Below are 15541 nucleotides of genomic sequence, written 5' to 3'. Positions count from 1 at the left end.
TACTGGTGACATTGGAGATTACAGCTCTTATGCTTCTCGACTAGCATTTGCAGTATCTTTGCCTGGTCAGTGGCCTTAATTAATCTGAACTAACCTGACCTGGCTGAAGAGGCCTGAAGAGATAACAGCAGCTCTTCCTAGCCTACCAGAAAATAGCTCTTTCTAACTCTTTCTTGCCTCCAAGCTAATAGCAGCTCTCCCTAGCTTCCTAGATGATAGTTATTCCCCCCAGTCTTCCAGCTAATAGTAGCTCTTCCTAGCGTCCTAGGCTCCCAGATGATAGTAATTCCTCCCAGCCTACCAGCTAGGTAGGCTAGGAGGCTAGCTCTTCATATTTGCCCCGTTTGAATGATGAATACCACTGCCACCTGCTGGTATGAAGGGTTATTTCCTCTCAGTTTTCTTCTTTCTTTGTGTCTTCTTCTATTCTCACGTTTCCTTTTGAATTATGCAGAAAACTCAAGTGATGAATTTGTCCAATTTGGACCAAAGTGGAAGTGGAGGAGAGGTCATGTGATCTGTAGCTGGAAGTGGACCAATGAGGGCCGCGAGGAGCCGGACCGATGGGAACGAGGAGGGAGGAACTCATCCGCTATGAGAGCGTCCAGGTTCCAGGGCCGGGTGGAGGACTTAATTACTGAGAGTGGAAAGCTAAGAGCTGGACTTGGCCAGATGGAGGAGCTGAAAAGAGAGAATGAGCGAGTGACCTCGATCAGGCAAATGAAGCAGGATAAAGCAGCTCTTGAGCAACAAGTGTGAGTCTCAGCGTCGACTGGACCTTCAATCATTGACCGAAGCCTCTTAGACATGAAATATCTGCCTGGATCTACCTGAACATGTGACCTGGATCCAGGAGAGTGGATTATTACATCACATCCACCAGCGTTTGTTTACGCAGCAACATCATGACCACATAGTTCCCAGAGAAAATGTATTTATTCTCCGATTATTTCTCATTACCTTTAACTAAATGTAGATATTAATATTAATATGCATATTTGAGACATGGTTAAAATGATAATAACATATATAAATAATAAAAATCAAAGTGTAAATATTAAATATTCCAGATGGATTTTAGTCTCTTTTTTTTTTACCCATTTACCCAAAATGTGTCTCAAATGATATGAAATATATTTTACTCAGACCTGGAGGAAGTAATAAAAAAGGCCTTTGGTTTAACCACAATAGAAAAACAAAATTCATGTTGTTTAGTGGAGCTAGGAAAAAAAAAAAAAAACGTGAAATAAAATTAAATTTAAAAAGAGTGGAAATGAATAGAGCGTATAAAATAAAGTCTTGGGAGCGATTATAGATCACAAACTCTGTTGGAAACAAAACAAAACTTAAATGATCCAGAACAGTTGCTGTTCTTTATAAAAGCATTTACTAACTTATATCTATTAATAATAACATGCGTGACTGAGCAGAGGCTGGTTTAACGGTTTATAAATCAAATCTAGATCCAATAATTAAACTACAAAAAAGAGCTTTACAAGGAATAAATAAATGAAATGAATTTTTAAATCAAAGACCTGAACTAAAGAGGCTGTGACATGCTGCTACAGCGCCACCTGTTGGCACCTGGACACTGTTTACATTTACTTCGCTCCACATCTGCTGGAATTTGTTTTTTTTAACTACAAAAGAAATAAAGTTATTAATGATTTTCAATTATTTTATCTCCACTAAACTTGGTCAACATGATTGGAGGTAAAGAAGAAAGTGCTGCTGCTAAAGTCGTCCTCATGGGGGCGCTGTCGGCTACTGGTCATAATAAAACACTCAGTGTAATATCACTCAAGCTGAGCGAATAAAAGTCATGCAATAAATTATAGCTACAGTTAATCTCAGAATAAAAAGGATTCATGCAACGTCACAGTTATTATTTCACAAATAAAATACTAAACACAAAGATATTCTTGAATTAAGACTTTTAACACTGCTAATTTATTTTGAATAAAAAATTTAAAAATTCCATTATTATTATTGTGTATTTCTCGAGATAAAGTAGATACTTTATTAAAGTATCTCACTAATCTGACATCTGATATTGTGACTCAGTAACTCAACGTTTCTCATCACCTTGACTGTGATGTGATTAATTAATTCTTTTGTCTAAGATATTGAGGATTAATAGGATCCAAGATTTTAAGCATCATCCTCGAAACAGGAAGTAGTTTAATAAAAAATAGTAATGTCCTCATGTGTGGACACAGGGATTATTTCACTGTATAATAAAATGTGTAACAAATTATAAAAGCATTTATTTAAATCCATGAACATGGCTGAGAAAATAAACACAAATTAACAAGTTATAACTGTAAAATCTGATGATGTTTTGTACCTTGTATAAAAGCCATAGTTCATCTGTGTCATATTGTGTGTGTGTGTGTGTGTGTGTGTGTGTGTGTGTATAAATTCATTCTTTATTCATTCTTTTCTGCATTATTCAACTCAGGGTTGCATCAGCCACTTCATGTATATGTATATGTATATTGTCATGTTCTCTTTAGTCTACTTTGTGTATACAAGATATATTTCTTTATATATATTTCTATATATTCTTAAATGTTTGCACATTTTGTTTCCATTTGTTTTAGCCTTTGAGGAACGTCATTTCAATCCTGTGTTATGTTGTCAGAACATACAATAAAGTTGACTTGACCTGATATATATAAAAGTCTTTGTTAAGCAGCAGCCAAGTTATTCCTGATTTAATTCAACACTCATTCACCACCAGATGTCGCTACACACCACACATGTCTAAATAGTCTGTGTTTTAACCACAACTGTCAACAAAGAAGTACAACCTCAAATAAATGTACTGAATTTAGATTAGATACGATTTTAGATTAGATTATATTATATTAGATTAGATTAGATTAGATTAGATTAGATTAGATTAGATTAGATTAGATTAATAACAGAAACACTTTTAATTCAAACATCACAAACTACATGGAGGTGAATCACCATCTCTCTGATTCTGTTTCAGCATCAGTCATGAAGGACGATTTAGTGCAGGATTCTTATACTAGAATACGTCCACAAGTGTTCCTAATAAACTGGCAAATGGGTGTTCGCTTCATGCACCTGAACGTCCATTAATAAACTGGTGACTGATGGTAAATATGATGGATTTTAAAGCAGGTGTTTGGTTTATGCAGCTTCCCTGGTGGAAATGTAGTTTTAACTTCACAAAAACTGGATATATTTACATTAGAATGTGTCCGTGTGATAAACTGGTGACTGGTGGTAAATATAATGTGTTTTAATGAGTGTGTGGTTCATGCACATTTCCTGGTATTTTAGAAAAATGGATTCATTTCCGTTAGTGTACCTAATAAAGTGGCCAGTGAATGTATTTTAAAGTGTGAGCTGACAAACCTGCGTCTGTTTGGGGACAAAAGCCTCGTCCTCGTTATTTAAATGTGATGTTTGAGGTCATGTTCAGGGAAGTGTGTGTGTGTGTGTGTGTGTGTGTGTGTGTGTGTGTGTGTGTGTGTGTGTTAGGGGGAGAGAGGGAGGGAGGGAGAGAGAGAGCATCACGACGTCACATCGGGCTGAACGACGCTCCTGAACGGATCTCGTGGATCTCGTGGATCTCGGTCAAAGTTGTGTCGTCACGGCGCGTGGTCGCTGTGAGCTCGCGCGTCTCTCTCCTTTTTTTATCGGAAAGCTTCGTCTCCACCGCGGATGGTTTCGTCCACCTGAGCTCTCGTGTTCTCTCCAGGTGACGATCTAGCAGCCGCTCCCAGGTGAAGTCTCCGCCACATCCAGGTACCTGAACGCCTCAGCGCACACGGATACTTCACGACCTGCAGGTGTGGTGAGTAGTTCAGAGGTTAAAGCAGATTTACGGATGTTTTTTTGTGTGTTTGTTTGGTTGTTTGGTTGTTTTCTGTCTGTCGGACAAACCGAGGTTCACATATGGAAGAACATTAGTGCCAGTAACAAAAGACACTAAAACACCAGTTGATATATGTTGATGATGAGTCAATACTTTTATCTTCTTATTTTGATATATTAATGAAATATTTTGCGCCATCATTTCATTATTATGACTTTTATCTTAGAATTTTAGTTCAGTTCAACATTTAGACATTTGCTCTTATTGTTTAAACGTATTAAGCGTTTTTGTTGTTGTTGTTTGTTTGTTTGTTTGTTTGTTTTTTTTAGTTTTTGTGTCGTAGTAACAACTTTTAAAAACCCCAAAGTGGAATAAAAGACACTATTATGACACAGTAACTTAAATCCTCCATCAAAACGATGAGAAAAAACAGTTAGAACTGTGAATTTTAACCCTCAGAGTCTAAATTGTCTTTATTCATCATCATTAGTGACACAATAAACCAAACGTTCAGCTGAAAACATTAAAACATGGGAATAAAAAGTTGGAATTTTGAGATAAAAATGTGAATTTTAACCATCAAAGTAAAAATTGTGATCTTAACAGTCCCTGTATTGTTTTATTCATCGTTACATAATTGGCCAAACAATTTTTTTTAAAAAAAAAGTTGGAATTTTGAAACAAAAAAGTGAATTTTAACCCTCAAAGACAGAATTTTCTAAACCTAAAGTTGTTTTAAAAGTTATTATGACACAATAACCTAAAATCTTCCCTTAATACGTCAAAACATTGAGAAGAATAAAAAAGTGAATTTTAAACCTCAGAGACAGAATTTTTGCCTTAAAAAACCTAAAGTGAGATTTTTATGTCTTTGAAGGTTAAAATTCACTCATTATCTCAGATTTACAACTTTTTATCTCAATGTTTTAACATTTAAAGGTAAAAACTTTGGGTTATTGTGTCTCAGTAATGAGATGACAAACTTGCCTTTAGGGTTAAAATGAAAACTTAAATCTATCGTCCATCTTATTGGTTCGATATATGAACTGAAAACGTTGGTTTATTATGTGAAACTTTGACTTTGTGTTAAAACTCTGACTGTTAAACCTGCGTTTGGGATTTTAAAGTTATTGTGTCACGATTAGGACTTTGGATCAAAATGTTTCAATCACATCAAAACACTTTTCATTCATACAACACGTTTTTTTACAATCATTTTTGTTTTTATTTTGGTCTTTACTGGTAGAAAAGTTCTGCTGTTTGAAACGAATCAGGTGACTTTACAGAACTTATGGAGCGTCCCACTTCAAAATGACTTCAAAAAACAGCTTGAGTTGTTTTTTTTTTGGCTGAGAAAAAAGTTTGTCTTTCACCAGAACTTCACCTTCGCTCCAGCTCAGAGTCCTTGTTCTAATCTTGATTTATTTCTGGTTCATTAGTGGTGGAGTATGTTAGATATTTGGATTTTTTTTTTTATTACCCTGGAATGAAAATGAACCTTGAGTTTCTATCTTGAGCGTGTTGTCTCCGTGGCAACGGCTGTAAAAACAACACAAGGCATCTCGAAATGAACCCTGAGTGATCGTCAGTCACGCCCTGAGATGAAAGCGGACGTTTGAGTGAAGGTTCTCATTCATCCAGGTCGCGGTTTTATCCTGGAGACAAAGCTGAAACGAGGGCAGGAGGACATGTAGAGACGCTTCCTCCTCAGCGAAGTAAAGAAGATGCTGGGATGAAACGTCTCTCTGCTTCTGTTTTCAGCTTTTTTATTTTAAATTAAACGTATTAGAGGAGCTGAAGAGGACGGCCTCTTTGTTCCAGAACGATCCGTGTGCTGATTGAGTAACAGGGTTCAGGAAGACTGAGCGTCGGCCAGCACACGTCTATTGATTTGTCTCTGAGACTGTCCTCAGTTCGCTGTAATTGGATCTGACGGGGACAAAGAGAAAGAGTCAGACGCAGCAGAAAGACAAGACTGGACTGTGGAGACTTTGCTTCTCAAAGCAGATTTTATGTGAATATGTATTTATGTATACGTGCACATATAGAACTCCAGGTTTGATTTGTGAATCATAATGTACAGAAACCATATCTGCTGCTGTTAATGATTCACGTCAGAGTGTTTGACATTCCTCTGGTATTTTTGGTGCCTGAATGCAGTTTTCTATCACTGTACATGCTTCAAAGCTAATCATTACAACATGTTGCTTATTTTGTCACCGTGCGTTGTGTGTTGACTCATGCGGTGCGATGTTTGCTCGACTGGGTGTAGACCACATTACTCCGATGCAGCCCTGGTGACGTATCCGGAGCCTTTGTTAATATCTTTCCACATGGTTTCGATTGTTCATCATTCGCTCCCTGGTTTGTCCGTGTGAACAGGTGCCGTCAGAGACTCAGGACGAAGTCATGGCCGCCGTCATGATCCCGCGGGGCTGCGGCGACAGAGTGGACTCTCTCTATTTCAATCTGTGCGACCTCGAGGCTGTGTGGGGCATCGTGCTGGAGGCCTTCGCGGCGGCCGGCATCGTCTTCTCCTTCGTCTTCCTCGTCTCGCTCCTGGCCAGCATCCCCTTCGTCAAGGACAGGAACCAGAAGAGCTCCATCGCGCTCCTCGCCGCCTTCCTGGTCTTCGTCACGGGCCTCTTCTGCCTGACCTTCGCCTTCATCGTGGGCAAGGACTTCTCCACCTGCGCCTCGCGGCGGTTCCTCTTCGGGGTGCTGTTCGGCGGCTGCTTCTCCTGCCTCCTGATGCAGAGCGTGAGGCTGAACGTCCTGTCCCGGTGCGACCGGGCGCCCAGGGCCTGGGCCTTGTGTCTGGGGGCGTTGGGGCTGTGGCTCGTGGAGGTGGTCATCAACACCGAGTGGCTGATCATCACGATCGTGCGCCACCCTCTGGGGCCGCTGAACGGCACGGCCGACGCCGGCAGGGCCGCGTCCACGCCGTGCAACATCTACAACCAGGACTTCGTGATGGCGCTGATCTACGTCATGACCCTGATCCTGGCCGTGGTGGTGGCGAGCGCGTCCGTCCTGGCCGGCAAACACTCGCACTGGAAGGCGTCCGGCGCCTTCATCCTCCTGACCAGCTTCCTCTCCGTGTGCATTTGGGTGGCGTGGATCGTCATGTACGTTTTCGGGAACGCTCAGAGCCGTGAGCCCACGTGGGACGACCCGACCTTGGCCATCGCTCTGGTGGCGAACGCCTGGGTCTTCACCATCCTCTACGCCATTCCCGAAATCTGCGGCTTGACCAGCAGCAGCGGCAGCAGCAGCAACCAGAGCGAGCAGGTGTACAACGACGTCCTGTACCCGAGCACGGGGGTGGTCGGCTACGAGACCATCCTGAAGGAGCAGAGCGCCCACAACATGTATGTGGAGAACAAGGCTTTCACCATGGACGAGCCGAGCCAAGGTACACGGAAAAGTTCGTAGGTTCAAGTGTAGAGATAGATAATGTGTGAGCTCAGTCTGGAAGGAAGTCGGTCAATGAACTAGAACTAGAACAGAAGTATTCTTTAGTGTTTTATGCTAATCACACTTGTTGATTCAAAACGATTGGTTATTGACATATTCCAGGTAGATTCTTTGTTCCACAATCACAGGATTAGAACAAATTTAAGTTTTTAAGTCTTCGACAGAGTGATTCCACAGAGGTACTGCAGATTTTTGGTTGATTAGACATTTTTTATTTATATTTTTTTAATTTCCCCCATAGATTAAGTTTTTTTGAGCCAATCACGCTGCTGCATATTTCACACTGACTCTGTCAGGTTCCCTGCTATTAGCCCAGAGTCTATTCAGTGAAATCCAGAAGCACACTGCAATATTATATATATATATGTTTATGTTTATATATGTTTATGTTCAGTTTACGGCAGTTGCACGGCCACTAAATTTTAACCTGTGTATGATTTCAATAGCTTAATATTGATGCAAAATGATGCTAATCATGTATATTATGTATATAGGCTGAGTTTAATATAGAGCAGGTATAGGAGGTAGAAGACGTTAAAGACCTTTGCTTTAAATGTTAAATGTTTAAATGTTTTTTAAAGAATCCAGCCAGAATTTTATTATTTTACAGACAGATCGGCACATAAGTCATAGTTTCCTACATTATCCATCGTTGAAAGAGTCTTCGCCTTTATTGCGATGAACCGTTTAGGCTTCGCTGCACTTTCCCGCGGTCAGATGAAGCGTTGCACCCGTACGGTCAATGATTACAAAGACGAACGCCTCTCAGGAGGAGCTGCCAGTCAGTTCACGTGAAATTGTTCCAGTAAAGGACACATGGTTTTCAGAAAATCTCTGCCTGACGCATTAGAGGATGTTGTTCAAATCAACCTGGGTGGAAAAAAAAGGGAAACGCAGGTTAATTTGAATAATATCCTCATTTTGTGTCATTCTGACACAAACACCTGAACTCCTCACCAGCCGTTTATCACTGTAGAGACAGAAAACTCAGCTGCCTTTGTTTTGGCTTTGTTTTAGATCCACCTGTAGTTAATCTACGTTCAATAACGGTAACCTGGAAATTAGAGGATTTCTAGCAAAACACCTTCATAAACCTCTTAAAGCATCACAGCAGAACACACCTCTTGACTGATGAGCAATATGTTCTGTCGTAAATGGTTTACAATCAGCTGAACATGATAGGAACAAAGAAAGGATGTTTATTTGAACACACCTTTGACATTCCTGGTGATTGATGTGAGTTTTTATCTCGTCTAAAAGCTATAAAGCGTCTAAAAGCCACATTGTAAGCAAACATTTACGACGTTAATTTGCTTAAGGTTGAGTGAATTCGTGTTCAGCAGTCAGTGATGGAGATTTCCCATCCGTCATTTTCTCTGATGTGACTTGGACGTGACGCAAAGCTCCATAATCTCTTTGGGCCAGAAGCAATTTCACTCCCACTGTTTCCTCTAAAGCAAATATTTGCCCCCCGGTCGACATACTTGAAAAGTTTATTTGTGAGCAAACTGAAAATGGAAAGCGGTGAAGTACATTTACTTTGCATTTAGTCATTCTGTTGCCTTCCTGATGTGCAAAGACTAATACACCAGAGTTTACAGAAAGACAGTGGGTTCAAACGCACAAAAACATCAGGAAAATACCCTCAAAGGGTCGTTTTCAGTCTGAATGATGACGGCAGTGAATGTGATATTCACCCTGAGCTGAGCTGAGTATCAGCGTTTGCTTCTGGGTGTTTTCATGAAGGTGGTCAGTCCCTCAAAAGTTTTAGAGTTGAGATAAAAAACGAATCGAGATGAAAGTAGTTTGGAAGGAAAGTGTCCCCAGAGGCAGCTTCCAGCAAAGGGGCCGTTCAAGGTTGTTAATTTACTTTCTTTGCTTTGAGTCCGACTGAAAACAAACAAGTTTTCTTAGAAAGCTGCAGGGAAGAGGTTCAAACGCTTAAAGAGTCGCCACACCCACAGGGATGGGATGTTTTTATCGTCTGTACGCTAATGGAGTCTCATAATCCTGATTCAGTTCTGGTCAGTTCATTAGGTGCTAGTGAACAGAATCTGATGTAAACGGTCCTGCTCTAAATCTGGTTTTCATGAAGCCTTAGGGGGTTAGGGTGTAAGGGGGTTAGGATTTAGGGTGTAAGGGTGATAGGGGGTTAGGATGTTAGGGAGTTAGGATGTTAGGAGGTTAGGGTGTTAGGGTTTAGGGTGTAAGGGTGTTAGCATAGATTTATTTTAAAATAACCGAGAGTGATGATGATTCAATGTGTTTTCATCTCGGAGGCTGTTGTTGTTGATGAAGATGTTGTAGAACAAGCTCTTTATAGTCAAAGAAAAAAAAAGACTCCAGTCATTACTGAGGACAAACAATTTAACAATATTTTACTTTACAATATCCTCACTAAGGTTCTGGTATTCAGGCTTAATCAAACCCAGATTAACAACACCTCAAACCTCCGTCCTCCATCATGATCATCCCGTTGAATCACCACCAGCAGCTCTGCCATAAAACAAAGTGAGCTGGAAGTAGTCGGTCATCATTCAATCATTCGATACTCCCAACAATAAATTTAATCCATTTAGGAGTCGGCTCAGGTTAAAAGGCTGCAGCCAAACAAACACTGAACGTTTAAGAGAAACGTTCCCTGGAGACTAATCTTCCAGAGAGAGTCAGGGAGTTTATGGCAGCGCTGCAGAACCAGAACATTTCTGGAGCAGAGAACACGAGGTACGAGCTCCTCTCTCCACATTAACTCAGACTAAAAGAAAGATTTATTGGACTGAATCCAGTCGACTCCAGGAGGAGACGAGGAGAGACTTCAGAAATCTACAGGGAGGCGCTCTTTGTTTATTTAAGATCAGATAAGCCGATAATTAATCTCTGCTTAGAGCGGACTATTGTACCTAATAAACGTAAGAGGGCGTATGTTTCATGCACCTTTCGTGTGTGACGTAAAAATGCTATGAGTTGAGTGTATTACATGATAAATGACTAAGCTAAAGCCGGTGTTGAAACGTCCAGAAGATGTGATGAGTGTTTAGTCAGCGTTTCTTCGCAGCCTGTTAACGAGTTCCTACCTACATCCCTAACCGCTGTATCACGGCAAACACTCTCTGATTCCCACCAGTAACATCACGTCCTGCGTTTGCACTCATCCCCCCGGCAACGGTCTCGTCTGAGGGGAAATATTTGGCGTCAGGAGCCCAAAAGAGCGACGCCAGTCATCGCTCTGGGTCCTTCGCACAAGGTGGAGGACGACATTACTCAGCAGCTTAACAGACCTGAGAGGTTTCTCTCAGAGGGACTAAATACCGGTGAAATGTAAAACCTTTGTCCCCTTTTCTGTTTTTCTTCCGTCCATCACAGTGTCCAAGCCCGTGTCTCCGTACAGCGGCTACACGGGTCAGATGCGCAGCTCCGTCTACCAGCCGACGGAGATCGCCCTCATCACCAAAGCGGTGGGAAATGTGAGTATAAAAGTGGTTTGTTGAGACATTTGAATATGATATTAATGGTGACGCGCTTCCCAGACGACCCGCGTACACACTTCCCACTGTAGGCAAATCATCATGGAAATGAGGGCCGCTGGGAAAGAACACATGTTCAGCAAAATTAAAGTAAACAAGACAACATTAAGGGTGTTTCAAAATGGAAATTATGAGGTGAACATGTCGCGGAGGAATAAATCGGATGCACGTTCTCAGGCTCCTGCTCGAAATAAATGAAGTGTGTCTCAGCAGCTGCAGGGTTCGTATGTGTAGGTTTTGTGTCATAGTAAAGATACAGGTTTACGTCAGATGTGTGAAAATCAGTTTACATGTCACTGGTTCAGATATAAGTTTGGTTTCCTGGACACTTCTTAGAGTGAATATAACGGCGGCAGAGAAACCTCAACACACTGCAACTGAAGAAACACCCTAAAAACTCACCTGCTGTTAGTATTTGCCTTGACAACCTTTTATCAGCTTGTTAATTCAAATGATGTGATGGCATTTACAGTTTAATGACATTTAATTATTTACTCAAAGCTGAACAGTGTCGTCTCAGGCCTCTGCATCAATGCCCTTCATTCACGCGGCTGGTTTAAGGTTCTTAACTCTCCATGTACAGACCAACAGGACATTTGCACTTCTGCATTTGCTGCCGTCGTAAAATGTATTTTTAGTTCGCAGTGAACTGAGGCCTGTTGAGATGATGCATCATAAACCTGCAATAGCTCAATCTTACCATTTCCTGTACCGAAGCAGAAGAAGCATCCGCCAAATGTTTTGCATTTAACAGATACTACTGGTTGTTCTGCATGTGTAGGTGGCACAAAAACTAGAATCCCTAATGAGCCACCTTTGTACTTTCCGTGCCTATATCCAGGGAACGGTACCGATACTCGCTGCCATAATGGCGGCGGCGCTATGCAAACACACTATGCAAACAGAAGTAACCAGGCCAAAAAGCAACACAGATTTTGGTTCATTCATTTCTGTGGCAGTGACTTTAGTCTAAAATGTCTAAAGTTTGTCTGGATTCACCTCAGAAGATGTTGACTGGGCTTCAACCTGCAACCAGGAGCCAACACCTGGAATTAGATTCAGCATCTGGCGACTCACAGCATTTAGAGAAATGTAGCGTCTCTGATAGAAGCCACTGTTTTTATTAGGATAATTATGAATTTTATTTTATATTGGTTCATTTATGTCTTAATCTTAGTTGTATTTATATTTTTTTAATGCCTTTAAAATGAAAAGGCTCTGATTTTGATTCTTTAAACTGTTTTGCCGCCGGTACCAGATAAAACCTGAACCTTACACGTCCCTGTATATATCCTGTATAAATGTCAGGTTATAAATAAATGTCACAGAGAACACAACTGTCTCCAGCCAACAAAACGGGAAGTCAACATCTGTGTGAAACAGTTCACAAGCTGTTTAGTGAAGAGACAGAACCAGAGCTCCGTAAAGCAGAGGAGAACCGATCAGAACCGATCAGAACCGATCAGAACCGATCAGAACGGATCAGAACCAGGACCTGACGCATGTGTTTCGTGTTTTACTCCACGCAGCGCTTCGCCTCGGACTCGCCCCAGGACCTGACCATTCCCCGAGCATCCACCGGCCCTTCAGCCCCCTACACCCACTGAACACACACTCAGAGTCCAACGTAGGTCAACCACCCACCTCCTCCACCTCCTCTTCCTCCACCCACCTCCTCCTCCTCCACCTCCTCCTCTCTTCTAGCCTCGTCAGCTCTCCTCCTCCTCCACTGTCCTCCTCGTTATCACTCTCCTGCCTCCAGATGCTTCTCTGTTTCCTCGTTTCCTGCCTCTGTGTCTCGACCTCTCGGCTCCTGCCGTAACCATGGCAACGTCCCTCCACAGGTTGACCATGAATCACTCCTTTGTCTGCCGCTCGCTCTCTCAAGGCCTTGTGTCTTACACCTCTTCTGTGCAACGCGCCGGGTTCGACCGGCTGATTTATTTATTCTTGCTAAAAATGCGAGAAGCAGTGAAAAAGGGTTCGACTCGTTCTCTTCACATGTTCTGTAGGTTTTAAAGGTTTTAATGTGGTTCTGGAAGGTTTGCAGCTCTCATGCGTGGAGGAGGTCAGCGCTGACTCTAACAGACTGTGTCTGTGTATTCTCATTCATTCAGATTCATTTGCTTATCTATCACCAGATCAACCTGATTATTGGCCTGGTTGCTCGTAAATCCCATGTTTTAAGATAGAACTGCAACAATGCAGCATAAACCAGGCAAAAACCACCGGGCGGAAGTAGCAAAGGTTGCAGTTCCACTATTGTTTACTAGAGTCTGACCCCCAGGTTAAAAACTTTCTCTACTTGTGATTAATTTGTAGAGAATTCACCTATTTCAATTAAATTTAAATTGTGCATAATTAAGGCAGCGGTTGATTTAAACGAGAGGTGTTAGCTAACGTTAGCCTCATGGAGCTACATGGGGTGAAACAAGATGGCGACGCCTGGAGGCACCACACTGAGCTTCAAACCGTCCTCATGGAGGGTTTGTCGTTCCTCAAATAAGATCCTTCAAGATGTTTCATCCAAGCAGCTTCTTCAGTTCTCAAAAACATCGACTGGAGACCAGATGCCTTTGTTTCAGTGGAGTCACAAGATGGCGACAACCAGTGACACCACTTCGCTTCAAAACCACCTTCATTTAGGGTTCGTCCATCTTTGTGCAGGCAGTACAACCTGAAACAACCTGACACAACCTGGAACAACCTGAAACAACCTGAAACAACCTGAATCAAAAGCAACTTCTTGAATCTAAGTTCAGTTGATGTTTCTCAGAACTGAAGAAGCTACGTGGATGAAAACATCTTAACGAGTTCAATTCCAGCTTTTGTTTCACTGGATGAACGATGACACTGAACTGATTCATTGTTAGGATGAATTAATGGTCACATTTGTCGTTTTTACGTCTATTAGCAGAAGTCAAACGGAGGAAACGTGTCACAGTGTGTGAAAATGAGAATGTTTTTAGTCCTCCACTCCTGAGCGAGCTGCACTTTCATGTCCACATTTTAAACCTTTATTTAATGCATAAAAAAAAAAAAAAAAGATGAAACTCATCCACTGTTTTTCTCTCCTGCAGGGTCATGATGTGCACAGGACAAACACTCGGTGGTGAACAACTTCAAGTCGAAACAACTTCGCGTCTTCTGATCTGCTGCCTGTGACTGTGCACGTTTGCCGTTGCTGGTGGTTCCCTAAGCTGGATCTGAGGGGAACCTCCAGCCTCCGCACGATGAATAACAGATAAACCTCCTATTGACCGACTCTCCGCGTGGTATCAGACAGCGACGCGGTTCATTTGGAAGTCGAAGCGCGGGGATGAAGCTGTGGCTTTGCTGCAGAACAAAGAGTTTTTTTTTGTTTTGTTTTGTTTTATTTTTACAATGGTCGAACGTTTGCTGACAGTTAAACCGTGAGCGCTTTGCTGGACCTCGACCTGCTGATGGCACAGAAACAATGGCAGAGAAAATCCTTGCTAATGTCGGGACTGACGGGGTAAACGTGGCACCAAGCTATGAGAAGTCATGCATTCAGTTAACTTTAAGATTATTGCACAGTTAAGTTTAAATTTTCAATGTGTTTTTTTTTTTTTTGTGTGAATATTGTTAATAACCACAAACACATAAAGCTGAATGAATTAGTACGATGTCACTTCTGTGGCCTCCACTGCATCCAAGTATTGTGTGAATGTGTGTACTTGATATTTAAAGCACTTCTATGTGCTGTTCGATTATTTGAAATAATTTATAACAAACACGAGATTAGATGAAATCCAGTCTGTTTCACTCACTTACCACGATGCACATCTTTAATTCCGCGTAGGTTTCTTTTATTTCCAAGTATTTCTGAAATACAGAACATGGTACCCCAGCGTTGTGTCTGTTTCTTTGCAGATTATTGTGTATTTCTGGCTTTAACTTGCAGAAAGTGTGAAGGTTTGTTGATCCTTTAATGCTGTGTTTGAGCGACACTCGACAAACAGCAGATCATAGATATTTATTCATAATTCACCAACAACGACCACATCTTCATTCATACAAATGCATTTATTGTAGACGGGTCATGAGAGAAATGGATTAAAAAGGTGCGTTTCCTTGGTTCCTGTAATGAACGGTGGACGAGAAAGAAATAAAGAGAGAGACATAGAAAGAGAGAGGATGAAGACACTTTATAGGTCAGTGTGGAGAATAGTCTAAATAATAAATGATTTATAGTTCAGTTTAGTTAAAGAAAAGTTTTCTGTTTATATGTTTGATCTATTTGTATAATAGAAAATAATCCCTGACTGAGGAGATGTGTCGCTGCATGACTGCGTGTTTTGCATAGAATTAAACAACATTAACAGCATCGGTCCGTGTGGTCGAGACCTGAGAGGAAATAACAGCAGGACGTCAAACTCAATCATGTTCATGAGGCGGTTTGATCGATGCCGACGTCCGTGGGCAGAACTCACCGAGGTTATCGGAGGAAATAATTGATCAGTTATCTGGTTTCCCACGAGATCAGATGAGCTGCAACGTTCTGCTCTTTGCTGCCGCTGCATTTAAATCACTGCACGTCCTCTCAGCGCTGAGGGGGGAATGATGCAGAGCAGAGAGCGTTTATTTAAACACCAAGACATTTTCCATCGAATAGACTCAGAGGACGTCTGTTTGAGAGGAGGTCAGCGTCGTCTCAGCTGCTACA

At 41.6% G+C, this 15541-nt stretch overlaps 1 protein-coding gene across 5 annotated transcripts; it reads left to right on the top strand.

Moving 5' to 3' along the window:
* The first annotated feature begins 3547 nt into the window (after positions 1–3547).
* Positions 3548–14725, top strand: gprc5c (G protein-coupled receptor, class C, group 5, member C). 5 transcript variants are annotated; one of them, XM_047609523.1, is made up of 6 exons: positions 3549–3827; positions 6236–7268; positions 10455–10574; positions 10694–10794; positions 12384–12481; positions 13935–14725. In XM_047609523.1, exons 2-5 carry the CDS (start codon positions 6263–6265, stop codon positions 12459–12461), a joined length of 1305 nt encoding a protein of 434 aa, XP_047465479.1. In that variant the 5' UTR covers positions 3549–3827; positions 6236–6262; the 3' UTR covers positions 12462–12481; positions 13935–14725. The 5 variants fall into 5 exon arrangements, with proteins under 5 accessions (XP_047465480.1, XP_047465479.1, XP_047465478.1 ...); XM_047609522.1 differs by having other exon boundaries at positions 3549–3832; XM_047609524.1 differs by lacking the exon at positions 12384–12481 and having other exon boundaries at positions 3548–3832.
* Positions 14726–15541: the final 816 nt, after the last annotated feature.

Source organism: Mugil cephalus, chromosome 16 (genome assembly GCF_022458985.1).
Source record: "Mugil cephalus isolate CIBA_MC_2020 chromosome 16, CIBA_Mcephalus_1.1, whole genome shotgun sequence".
Taxonomy (NCBI): Eukaryota; Metazoa; Chordata; class Actinopteri; order Mugiliformes; family Mugilidae; genus Mugil; species Mugil cephalus.
The sequence above is the reverse complement of the archived record's forward strand: the minus strand, read 5'-3'. Positions and strand labels throughout refer to the sequence as shown.

Bases quoted from the DNA above. Each gene is read 5' to 3' on its own strand.
- gprc5c (XM_047609523.1), top strand. From the start codon at position 6,263: ATGGCCGCCGTCATGATCCCGCGGGGCTGCGGCGACAGAGTGGACTCT. The intron at 7,269-10,454 runs GTACACGGAAAA...GATTCCCACCAG, and splicing joins CATGGACGAGCCGAGCCAAG to TAACATCACGTCCTGCGTTT. The intron at 10,575-10,693 runs GTGGAGGACGAC...CGTCCATCACAG, and splicing joins CTCTGGGTCCTTCGCACAAG to TGTCCAAGCCCGTGTCTCCG.